Below are 13,419 nucleotides of genomic sequence, written 5' to 3' on the forward strand. Positions count from 1 at the left end.
CAGCAGACAGAGAGACAACACCTCATGCTGGTTGGCCTCCCAGGAGCACCAGCTGCCTCCAGGTGAGCACATCACTTTGTGGTGATGTTGCTGGAGGGATCCTGAGCTGCGTAGGAGTGATCCTCAGCATGACACATGTCACCAGGCTCTCACAGACCACAGACACTAAACCCCTCCTGCTGCTCTGAGCCACAGACTGCCTTTCCAGCATGTTATCTGGAAACAAGAGCCACGCTCAGCAGGAGAGGCAGTTCTCATTGTAATGCTGGAAAGCAGCAAGCTTCTCTTTGCAGTCCTGTGAGCTGCTGATGAAACATCTCCAGTGCCTGATGGGAACATAGAAACTGTAGGAAATGTAGATGTAGGGATTAAAGCCATCATCTCCTTTTTTAATGTTTCCTGTAGAGAAAAGAAAATAAAAACAAGGAAATTACAATGCAATTAACATAAACAAGATGCAAAGAAGAGAGAGCCCAGTCAGCTGCAAATAGATATCAGTGATTCCAAATTGATTTCCAGCATGCTGGAGACACAAAGCAGGGAGCTCCTGAGTGCATGTTTTATTATTTATGTCAATTACTAGCTTCATTAACTTAGTTTGACAAAGTAGGCTGTAGAAAGGGAAAGTAAACAATGATTGGCAAGAAAGTCAATGCTACCAGATTCTTGGCAAAGAGAGTAGATGGTAGATCCAAAAGGGACATAACTTCCCGTGAGACATATTTGAGCTTCATGCCCTTAATCCCTCACTTTTTGTCCTGCAGGGAGGCAGCCTGGCCATCTTGTAACAAGTTCTGGAACGTTTACACCATCCCTGTTGTAATCCTGGGCTTGTCCCTACAGGAGAGAGCACACAGACATTTTTTCCTTCCCTGGAGAGCACCAAGAAGCTGCTAGTATGCTTCCTCACTTCACACAGCTACTAGGATCTCAACATCCTCAAGGCTCCTGCTTCTACTGTCCAGTTGCTCAATGGTTTCAAAAATCTAGGGGAGAGCAAGGAGCAGAGAAACACAGGATTTGATTGAAATCAGCCCAGGGAAAGCCTGCCCCATCTAGTTCTATCAGTACACACTAAGAACTTACTTGAAACCTGCTCTTCAAACAGGGAATATGATAACAGTGTCTGAAGGCAAGGTCCCAGTCATATGGGCAGAGTACCTTTGATGCATCTGTGGTTGCTCTCTGGGCTGTTCAGTAAGGAAAATTTGTGTTGATGTGTAGAGAAATCATGCACAAAGGACTAGAGTTAGCAATGGACTTGGTCCAGAATGAGGTCACTGAGTATGGGGAGGAGTATTTACTTGGTGCAACCACAAAAGCCAGTGCTCCAAGTGGCAAACAGGCCAGGGTCTATTTTTTTCCTGAGGAAAGAAGCAGATTGTGAACAGTGAAAGAGGAGGACTGGAAGTAAAACTTTGTATTCTATTTCTTCATGCAGAAGTGGCAAAGACAGCTGTGGCTTTACCACCAGCACGTCGTTGCTCTCTCTGCCCTTTTCTCATCTGGTGGGCAGCTTGATGGGTCCATTGCACAGCTCTGTCCAATTTGGCATTTTTTCCCCACCTGGAAGTGTACCACTTTTGCCTTATATCTGTACCCTGCATGATCTTAAACATTTAATTATGACTCACCATTGACACCTCAACAAATAAAATTCTCTCAGTTAAAACTGTACAGAGCATCCATTGGCCAGCTGGTGTGAAAAATACCAGCTCTTCCCAGTCTAGGAGCTGGGAAGAACTCACCGTGCTCCTGTGAGTAATGGTCTTATGGCAGGATCTGCTTCTGCCCATCCCAGATAAACCATTCCCCAAATGTGACACTAATACAGTTCTCACTGGTTTCTTCATGTGTAAGAAAAAATTATTTAAAGCAATGCATTGCACAAACAAATTAATATTTAGTGACTGCTCTGCCACTTTCAGGGTGGACGAGGGATCCAACCTACCTGACCCTAACTGAGGCTTTAGTGACCTTTGCTGTCTAATCTAGTTTTTAATTCCTGATCAAATACTCTTTTACTTTTTTTGTGTTTCACAAGTACATTTCCTTTTAATATCAAACCCACATTTGACCGTAGGAGGTAGTTTATATTTGATCAAGGATTTCTGCATTTATATACACTGGAAATACAGTGGATTTGCTAGCATGATGCCCTGTGAGTCCTTCCAACAGCAATGCACAATAGCTACAAATGGTGAAGCTGTGATTCCACACTTTAAGTGAAGACATCTCACTTTCCCCTGCTTCATCCCTTCAGCTCCTCTGTATTAATTTCCACATGTAAGATATGCAGAGCCTTCTGGGCTGTAGAGGCTTGGCTCCAGTTAAATCTCCCAGGTGGTTTTTACAGTGAGTAAGTGTGGTCCTAAGTGGGCCCTCCATTTCCAGAGCTCAAGACTCATCATGCCCTGAGAACACACTTGCTGGCCCATTTGATAGCTACCTGAAACCACCACCCCAGAGCATCTGTACAAACTCCATAGACACACAGGAGCGTTTCCCAGAGACTGTCCTTCAGGAACAGTCTGAGGAGCTATCACAAATAGCAGGTAGATGCTGCTGTAAAATGCAGGATATCTGGGTCTCGACTGGCTAAAAGTCTCTTGATACATGTAAAGAGTTGGAATGAAATCCCAGCAGCCGAGCAGCATACACCATTCCGTCACACCCCAGCTCAGATTCAAACCTTGCTCCATCCCTCCAGAGCAGCTGCTCTGCAACGTGTCAGTCCTTAGATTTGAATGTAAGCAACAAACAACAACTAAAACGCTTAAAGTTAATAAGTTCACAAAGTTTTGACCCAGACTGCTTTATAAAATCAAAGCATGCAATGATTTCTTAAGTTGTAATTAAAAATTATACCCCCAAAAAGACTGTAGTGATGAGTCCTGGTCCTTCAGAGAACGACAGCAGTTCCCCAGAGAGGGCTGGAGATTAGCAAACACATTTCACATGACAGCTTTTAATATAATTATTTGCATAACTGGATTAAAGAAGCGAACCAACGTGCCTCTAAATCTTATTATTGTTTATTACCCTGGATATCAGAGAAAACAGTAATTACAGTAGACAGAGATTCTTGGGGCTTGGTTCAGTGAGTGAATGTGGTTGTGTCCACACTTGTTCCCCCTAGCCTGGGGTGGGGCTCAGGGCTGGACTCCTTTGTGCACCACGCAGGGGAAGCCTGGAAAAATGGCCTTGCAGGACCACTGAGGTGGGCCAAGGGGGCTGCTGAGGAGAGAGAAAGAGCTTCAGGAGCCCACGGCTGGAGAACGCATCATTTCAGGGTGCATCTGCAAAACCTAGCCCTGAGAAGGGCCTGAAGCAAGGGACAGACTGAGCTTTCTGCTGTCAGCACAAACGCTGACAGCTTCAAGGCATGTGCAGGTTAAATCAGCACTTAAATGAGAGTTCCTGCTGTGCTGGGCAGTCAGGACCTCCTTGAGGTGACAGACCTCAGCCCTGCTGTAAGCACAGCTCCAGGGGCTGCTGGTACCGAGACGTTCCGGGTGCATCTGTCACTGTGGGGAGAGCATGTGTGTGGAACTGCCTTTCACTTCTGTCACTTGGGGAAAAAGAAAAGAAAAAAAAAAGAGAGAAATCCAAGCTCTTGTTTGCTTCGTGCAGCTCTCTGCAGCAGGCATCTGTAGTCACTAACGTTCAAGAGCACATTAATAAGCCAAATTGCAGTGCTGGGAAATGAGGGTAAAAACATGATCCCAGGCCTGCTGTGGTTAACAAGAGTCTTCCCAGTTACTCCGCTGGGTTTTGGATCACTCTGGGTTACAGCTGTCTGTGTTTAGTGCCTCAGGTTGTAAACACTATGGGCCAATTCAGTGCTAATTAACATTTACAAACTACACAAATTAACAGCTTGAAGTAACATAATTCTGTAGAAGAAAAATCTCTAAAAATCAGGATTTTTATTTAACTTAAAGTTGCTTTTTGCAGTGTTGTTTCAGTCTTCTCTTAGTGTCCTACTCTCTGTTCTCTTCCAGAGTCCTGAAACAAAAGTTGAAAAGCTTATAAAATTTGGTTGGTTTCTTTGGATGTTTTTTTTCCCCTTCCTTTTCAAAATCACCATTTCTGTCAGTAACTCACCATATTGAGCTTGACAAAAAAAACCAATTTCCTAAAATTCTGCAAAAGCAAAACATGCTTTAATAGAGCACTCAAATCTTTTAACTCACAGCAAGCAAAGCAGATACATTTGCTCACAGAGTGAACAAAAATAATGCCCACTTTAGAAGGACCTTCTTGATTTAGTATCTCTGTAATCAGCTCCTAGTATGCAGTTTCTCATTACCAGCAGCAGAACAGCTCGAAATTCTAAGGAAATTTGTGAAAAGGGATTTCAGATGTTTTTCCAATGCTTTTCCCAGTGTGTGCTTATGCATGTGTATTTTTTTTAACCAGATTAATCTTACTGAACATTGATGAGCAAAGTGACATTCACAGTTTCACAGTAGGAGCGCATTTTCAAACTAGAAGAACCATACTCCCTTTCTTCCCTCTCCCCTCTTGTCTATTTACATGGCCTCACAGAACTTCATTTTCTGGCCATGTGCAGTTGCAGCTGGACAGATGTCCTTGCTGACCATGGCCAAAACCACCCCTGAATTGTGCTTCTCTGGCTGATCTCAGCTCAGTATCAGGCAGCAACTCATTCTATCCCAGACTGTGGCTGAGCAGGCTGGGAGGAATCTCTTCAGAAACCATGCCTGCTTTCAGAACTTTGTCCCATATACTTATCCATTATCTCAGGTATTTTCAGTTCAGGAAGAAAGAAACTAGAAGCCATTAGGCTGATTATAGCTTCTAACTCCCTCATCTGATTGAAAGGTGAATGCCAAAGGAAATTGTTTCTCCCCTAAAGACTCCTTCAAAAGAGAACACTTGTCACTGCACTCCATTTGACAGGTCTCTCTTTGACAGGTCACACAATACTTATACACAGCTCAATGTCAACAGCTCATTCCTCCTGCTGTCTCTTAACAGACACCTCCAGAAGTGCCCCTGAGGACATTATCTCTTTCTGGAGATCAAAACTGATGGAATCATTGCCACACCTCAGAATGGGTTTCTCAAGGAATGAGTGGAAAGCATCTCAGCACTGACAAGTACAACTACAACATCCATCCCTCTGGCTGGGAATGCAGCCACCCCGCAGGAGGGTCAGCGAATTTGGGCTAGAAAAGACAATGGCAGGAACACAATTTGGTGTCAGTAAAGTTGTGGTATGCTTCAACATCCCCCCATGTGGATGTGTTTCCACCACACACTGTGTTTCCAATCTACCCACCCGTGATGGCAGCATCAGCAAATTCACCAGGTGCCTCTACAGCCAGGCTGCCAGCCACTCTGCATCACCGTTGCACCTCACAGAAATAACATCACTTAGGTTTTATTTCCCCTTTTGCAGTACTGCACCTCACCTTGCTACACCCTGTGCTGCAGGGTCACGAGACACAGGAGGTTTGGGATTGCATGAGGATGCTGGGTACTGCCAGCAATATCCAGGTAGGAAGGATCCCTGTAGCTTACATAAGGATGTCTTATTATGCTGACGTCTCCTTGGCCTCTAACTCCTGTCAAAGTAGTAAAGACATTTCTGGGACGTCTGCCTCTCCTTCTCCAGCAGGAGTGGAGGTGCTGGGGATGCTACACACGGGACCTGTGTTGTTCTAGCTGAGCCCTGAGACCACATGTCAGGAATCAGGACTAATTAGAAGTAGAAAAGACTTACAGTGTTAGCACAGGAAGGAAGTGTACTCTCATCAGCCCTTGTTTACAGCACCACACTGGCCATAATGCAGTTTGTAGTGGGTCCAATTTTCTTCTTTCTCCAGGCAAACATTTTCTTCAGCTCCCCCCTGAAGCTGTCGTGGAGCCAGGCATAAAGGAAGGCATTAGTACAAGCAGACATCATTGCAAACCAGTGGCACAGCAGCTGGATGAAGTTGAAGTACTGCTTGTCGATCAAGCTGATGTCTATGTCCTTTATCATGTTGAAGATGTGCAGAGGCAGCCAGCAGACCCCAAAGGCTGCCACCACTAAGACTAGCAAGCGAAAAGTCTTCCTCCTCCTTGCTCGGTCCCACTCAGCTTGGCCCTGGGTGACATTGCCTGGGACTACACGGTTCTTCAGCTTGACTGAGATTCTCAGGTAGGACAGGGAGATGACAGCCAAAGGCAGTATGTAGGTGATGATGAGAGTGCTGTAGGCATAAGCTAAGCGGTCTCTTTTCTTGTGGAACCAAAACTCCTCGCAGATGGAGAAGTCCAGTTCTGGGAACTCCGCGTGGTAAGTGTGGACCAAGGCTGGTGCAGCCAAGGTGCAGCTCAGCAGCCAAATAGCAGCCAGGATGTAAGCACAAATGGGGATTGTGAGCCTCCTGCGGAAGGGGTGCACCATGGCACAGTACCTGTCCACAGCTATGACAGTCAGGGTAAAGACAGACACGAACACAGTGACGGGCTGCATCAGGAACACAAAGTAGCACATGAAGCGCCCGTACACCCACCCTCTGGGCTCAAAGGCATAAGCAAGTGTCAGGGGCACGCAGGTTGCACACATGAGCATGTCTGAGAAAGCCAGGTTGCCTACCAGGAAGTTGGTGACGTTGTGCATTTTTTTCGTCTTGCAGATGACATAAATGAGAAGGTAATTCCCAATCACCCCGATAAAAACCACTAGCGAGTAGCAGGGGATGATCAGCGGCTTGAAGGTCTGAACAAACTGGAGCCCTGAGAATAAATTGCTGGCGTTGCTGTGAATGGCAGAGAGGAAGCTCCGGGAGGTTAAATTGTCCGAATTCATCGCTTCCCTCCTTTTGTCGGCGGCCGTCAGCTGGGGGAAGTAGCTCCCACTGCACTACTCCTGCACTCAATCAGCGTGGGTAATGAATGGATTACTGGCTGCCCAGAGGTGACCACATGGATAGCAAACAAGCCTCCGTAAAAGCAAAAGGCGAAGTTGTAATCCTTGAGAGGCAGCTTTCAGCAGTTCCTACGGAAAATCAAACACAACCGATTTCCATTAAAGTCCTCCTGTATTGACTATTAAATCTGGGGTTTGACAGCATGCCACTTAATAAACATTTAATGCAGTGAGTACTTACTGCTGTGGTTGTCTAATCCCATATGATTTTCCTGTGGATGCCAAGAAGTGCCCTAGATGTCTGTCCTCTGCAAATCCAGGAGCGTGTGTGTGTGTGTCAGAGAGAGAGGGGGAGAGAACAAATGAGTGAGAAAGGGTGATGCGCATTTACCAGCTAAGTGGAGATCAGTGTTTTTAAACAGTCTTCACTACTAGGTCATGACAGATTTGTGTGTAAGCTTTTCTCCCTATTGGCCATCCTGGGTATTACGTTGTTCTTTGCGTGTTTCTTACTGACAGTAATTAGTTTTTGAATATCCTTTCAAAAATTCCCTTCTTCTTCCAGTGCACCTATAATTGCCCCTCACAGCTAAAAATCAATTTACATTCATTAACACTGGCTTGCACCCTATCTAATCCAATATTCACTTTGCCACAGCCCTTAGAGTGTCCAAAAAAAAAACCTACCTGGGAATTTGCTGCTATAATGTGGCTGTAAAATAGAATTTTAATAACAGGCAGAAACCAAATAAATGTTTGTGCCACTAGAGGGACTCAGCTACGTACCTGGTGAAGGAAGTTAGGCTTAGAAATGTGTATTTAGCAGGTAGCGCAAAGGATATTATTTTATTTAATTTTATTTTCTAATGGTGGTGTAATGTTTGCTCAACCACTGTGACTATTTTCAGTGGGGTTTATACATCTTTAAGAGCAAAGACATGAGAGCATCTCAAAGGAAACATCAGCAAACTGTTTCTAATATTGCAGCTGTCCAAAAATATTTGGGGTGTTTCTTCATTCCTGCAGTATGTTTGTCAACTTTTTCTGTACCAGACAAGTGCTAACCAGTCTGTGAAACACTCTATACTTGCCTTATTTGATTCAGACATCAGAAAGCAAGAAATCAGGGTAAGTGCTTACAGAATACCCATTTAAGCAGAAATCCCCATCCTGCTTTTGCCTTTTGCTCTAATTCTCCCTTAACTCTCTGTTTCAACCAGTTCTGGGAACAGGATCTTTGCTGGTAAAAAAGAGTGAAACACCACTGTATCCATTTGTACCAGCTAAGGGAACTAAAAAATAAATGACACAACATAAAAAGTTCTCAATATTTCAGAGCAGAGAACATTATTAGGTTTTTAATTGTACTGAGAGGATTTAGACACAATTTCAGTGGACATTTTATGTCCTAATCTCTTAGACTACTCTAAGGAAATATTAACCCATTATTTTCTGTGGGGCTATGGGCAGGACCATATCCTTCTTTTGATTTGGTGTAACTTGACATAAACCAAAAGGTTTAATACATTTCATTTGTATCATAAGCCTTTCCCTGATCCTAAACCAGAAGCTAATCTTGTGTAGCCTTTGTTCAGACCAGAATCATTCTCCCACCACTACTTATCACAGTTGGGCATTTCAAACAGAGTAAGGGCTCTGTGCTGCTGCATTCAGGTCTAGGTTCAGCTCTGGACTGGAATAGGACTATAATTCCAGCCCAAGGGGAGAACCAGCGTGTAGCCACCTTGCTCAGGAGTGCCATCCTTCCCTGCATGGATGTAGTCACCTGCCCATGACCCATATGAAAATACAGGATGTTGTATTCACTTCAGAGTCCAATCTCTGAACGGTGGGACCCGGAGGAATCTGGTACCTATTCACCTCCACGTACCCAAATCCAGAACAGGAGAGGGACCTGAGGGCAGAGGCTGCAGAGAGTCTTTCACCACACAGTGCAGCTGTACTGTTTGGTTATAAGCAACGTGCTGCAACAGAAATTCCTAAAACCCATAAACGCCTTTTTTCTCTTAATGTGGGAGAAAAGTATGGTCTGATTTAAATCCTACTGAAGCAGGATTGCAGTTGGCTTTGGACATAAACCAAAAGACACAGAAAAATGAATGGGAAGTATATGTATATGGCCTTCACATTGCCCACATTCTGCTGGAATTGTAAGGCTTATTCTAGGAAAGAATCCTCAATGTAATATCACTGCACAATTTGAAAACTGAAAATCACATCACATTTTTAACTAAGTGATTTTTTCTGAATCATTCCCAAGAGCTGCAGAGTCGATACAATAAATACCTTCATTGTGTTCCTATAAGAAAATTATTTACACTTTGGTATGTAAGAATGAAAATCAAAGAAAATATAGTTTAAAGTAGCCTTCAAGGTCACCTTAATGCTCAGGTCACAAAAAGCTGCAAGTAACCTTAGAGGTTCTTTTATTTCAAGCTGTACCAAGCAATACACCTGCATTTTATCTTACCCTTAAAATGTGTTTTTTTCACCTCTGACACTTGTTACCAGTATACTTTCTGTTTGAAAGCTCCCACCCTATTTCTAATAGTCATTTTCTGTTTGTTTTGGCTTCAGGCAGAAAATTTCTTCTCTTCAGCTGTACTCTGCAACTGAGAGCTGGAAAGATAATATTTAGCAGGGGCTTGAATAGAAAAAGTATTTCAGCATTTTACCCCAAAGAAATTCCCTTTCCTCCTTTTAAGACTGCAAATATTACTCTTGCTTAGGCTAGGTGACAAAGCCCTCCCTGAACGGAGTATGTGTCTATTTCACATACAGAATTTTCTCATTAAAAGAGAAAAGGTCACTGAAACTGCATTACTGTCATGTTAGGACTGTTTTGACATTCCAAGTGTACAAGGGTGTCACACGGAGGAATGGTGATTAGTGTCTAGTTGAAAGTCTGGTCTTCTTTGAGTCAAAGGAGAATGTTATATCCAGATTCAGACCAACACCTCACAGAAGCATTCCACAGCAGAGCTTTCACCATCTCTCGTGCTAACCTGTCCAACTCAGTGCAGACACTATGGGTACAAACACTGTAAGCTACTGTGTGACTCTCAGAAAGGGGTAAACATCATGGAGCACTAACACTATTCCTTATGTGCATATCTATTGATCCTTGTAGCTCCAAGATAAAGCAACATGATCCAGGAATTAGATCCTAGCAGCTATACTTGCAAAACTGATCAGTACTTTTTAGGCTGGCAGTCCCTCTCTTCTATTATTTAGACTCTACAGACCAAAAACATTTTCTTCTGCCATTAAAGTCTCACAGTTTCAGTTTTCTATATCCTTCTTTGTTTGATATGTGTCTTTTTCTGTAAAGCACAACTCCTTTTGCATCCCAGCACTCCTTTAAAAAGTCTTTCACATTCTTCTAGGAATGTTCTGTGCAAAGCAAATCAAGTAGTTCTGGCAGAGCCTACAATAAAAATAGACACTTTGACTCTTTTGAATGAAGTAGAGCTGGAAGTTCCTTTAGCAAATTCCTCTTTTGACCAGCCAGAGGACAATGCTGTGTACCCCGCAATAATTTCAGGACAGAGCAGCCTGTCCCTCCTTCTTTCATTTAATAATATAAATGCATCCTGTCTGCCCCTGCTGGGAGGTGAGACATCACAGTCTCCAAGCTCTAGAAATGTGTTCATAACTAAGAGGTTTATATGGTTGGCTTGCAGGTTTTTGGTTGTTGCTGCCTTTCTCAAATTCAAGGTATAAATCTTCGATAAACTCAGAATTCATTTTAAATTAATCCATTTAAGCTGAAGAGGAGTTTAACAACTTGAATGAAGAGGAGACTTGAATGTGTGTCAAAACATGCTTGAGATTGCATACTAAATACAGAATAGGGGCTCTACTCTTTCCTGTATTCGCAGAATACTTAGTCTGCTGAACAAAGTGAGATGAGAAAAGCAAGCTGGTTCCTTAGATGACAAAGACCTTGTGCTAAAATAAAGAGAAGAGTGTAAAAACTGAGGAAAAATACAAGCTGTTTCCTGGGAATGAAGGTGCTTCTTCACAATTACCACAACAAAGTAAAAGCCAAAGGTAGAAGTGAGTAAACTCATACTGTCAGGGCTCCACCTGTCTTTGTGGCATGGGAACACAACTCTGTGACTGAAAAAAAGCCAATGGGTCACCTGCCCTAAAGAACAGGAAGGGAGGAGATGTGATGAGGAAGTGGAGGCCCTTTAGTCTAACAGTTTTACTATAGGCTTTAATCCAGACTTCAGGACAGAGGAAGGAGACAGAGAGGAGACCCAATTTGGTATCAAAGTAAGCTTTTGTCAAATTAACCTTTCATCTCTGTTATTACACTGATTTCTCTCAATGTAGGATATGTGGTAGTTCTCAGTTTGGGTTTGCATAACACGTGATGTGGCACGTAACATATGAGAATCCATCATCTATCCCAGAGTAAATATGCTGAGAGCTGTGGTGTAGGTAAGGAACAGCAACATTTATGAAGGAATTGGACCAGAAGACAGCAGCTATTCATGCTCCTCAAACACCTTGCATGGGACTGACCAGCCTCGGTAGCTCTTTTCATTTTATTATGTTAGCACAAAAAGCAGGAGCACACTCACTGAATCTGACAGAACCAACAAGTTTGGAACCAGAGACAATGTGGTGTATAAGTGCAGAATTACACAGAGAAACTTTGCAAACCTCAAGAAGAGTGAGATGAAGATGTAATGAAATTCCTCTTTACAGAGGAATAACTTGTCATAAAGGACCAGATCAAGTCACCTGGTAATAAACATTTTCACTCTGGCTTGTGATGGAGTAAATCCTGTTGTAGGTCTGTACAAAGGAGCAGGCAGCATGTTTGAAAGTGGAAGGAGAAGAAAATCTCTGACTTTGTGACAGATTCCAGATTCTACTTTGTTACAACCTCTGGACAATTTTCTTGCTGTAAGTGTCTATTCACTACAGCAGAATGCACTGTATTCTTTGGAAACACTGGGAAGATGGTAAGCTCCAAGGAGAGTAATGACGTATTTAAGCTAAGGAACAATAATAATGAAAGAACAAATTCACCATGGGCAAATTTAGGATGGAAAGTAAAACCCTTCGAAGTGGAAGGGCAACAAATTGTCCCTTGGAAAATCTGGCTTTCAGAGCAGCCAGTGTACTGTGGGGATAAAACACCTGCTTTTAACAGAAAGCTTGATCCACTTCTCACGTACGTGTGGTACGATTTTTTGCATGGGACTGGAGCTTCAGGAGGTTGCTTTCAATCCTTCATCAACACAGATTTAGATTTTGAACTTCACTCACTCCTACTTGAAAGTAACTCCACTATCATCTTTTTCAACAGTATTCCCACTGATAATGTTCAAAAGACAGAATTAAAATTTATATACATGCACACGTACACACACAGGCACAGCTGAGACTAAGGCCTAAGATGTTTCTACTGTTCTTTGTGGTTCCTCCATGGGAAAATCTGTGCACTGTTGTCTGTGCAGATCAACTGGAACAGCATTTGAGTAACTGCCAGTTAAACTTTCACTGTTGCTGATCTTGACCCCTGCTAAGGGCAGCTAACCTACAAAGCAGGGAGAAAGGCAGGGTCAGCAGAGTCACTCTGTAAGCAACATTTCAGCCCCAAAGCACTTCAATCAGTACAGTCACCCATCTTCTTCCTCTGCTCCTGCCCTCCTGCAAGGTTGCTACTCAGAGACTTGACACAAGCAGGCTTCATTTTCCCACATCCCCACCCCCTCAAGATTTCCTTTGCCAGCCAAACCCCCACAGGACTTAATGACCAAGAGAAGGAAGCTGACCTGATTTTTTTGTGTGTGTTTGGTTTTGGTGTATAGTTTTGAGAGATTTTTTTTGGTGGGATTTGGTTTGTTTTGATGTGGGTGCTTGTGTGTTGTTTGGATTGTTTTTTTTTCAGTGGTTTGGGGTTTTTTTGTGTCATTTCTACGTACAGGATAAGTAGGTTAAACACTATGATGATTCAAGAGGTATTCATGTTGAATGTGTTGATTGAGCTGAGAAATACAAACTTGGTGAACAAGACTGACCATCTTCCAGTTGTCTGGACAGACATCAGTAGAATTTAAGATTCGTATTACTGATTCTTCTGTAAAACTACGACTGAAATGAGATCTTATCATGTTACAGTAAGGGACAGTTGCTGTCTTCAGAGTTCCTACAGACAAGGTAAAAAAATATTAGAATAACAAGTACAACAAAACCTTTACAAATACCAGATTTAGAAGTTTCATTTGTCATTTATCTCCATGATTTTAGGCAATAGTGCTCAGATATCATGGCAAAGCATGCTTAAGTTTGGGTTGTTATTTTTTTATAGCTATGTCAAGACTCACCTGGGAAAAGGTACGTGACTGTCTCTGATCTAAAGGATGAAACATTCCTCATACAAGGAAGGATTAAAATGGAAAGGTATGAAGGCAGATTTGCATATCCATCCTATCCAACAATTCCTACCCCTCCAGAAAAACTGGCATTTCACTTCCACTCACAAGCCCTGC

The 13,419-nt window shown here is 42.9% G+C and overlaps 1 protein-coding gene across 1 annotated transcript; it reads right to left on the bottom strand.

Moving 5' to 3' along the window:
- Window positions 1–5,773: 5,773 nt before the first annotated feature.
- On the bottom strand, window positions 5,774–6,858 carry PRLHR (prolactin releasing hormone receptor). The gene has a single exon (XM_008938614.1). It carries the CDS (start codon window positions 6,824–6,826, stop codon window positions 5,795–5,797), a length of 1,032 nt encoding a protein of 343 aa, XP_008936862.1. The 5' UTR covers window positions 6,827–6,858; the 3' UTR covers window positions 5,774–5,794.
- Window positions 6,859–13,419: the final 6,561 nt, after the last annotated feature.

Source organism: Merops nubicus, unplaced genomic scaffold (genome assembly GCF_000691845.1).
Source record: "Merops nubicus isolate BGI_N331 unplaced genomic scaffold, ASM69184v1 scaffold204, whole genome shotgun sequence".
Lineage (NCBI taxonomy): Eukaryota > Metazoa > Chordata > Aves > Coraciiformes > Meropidae > Merops > Merops nubicus.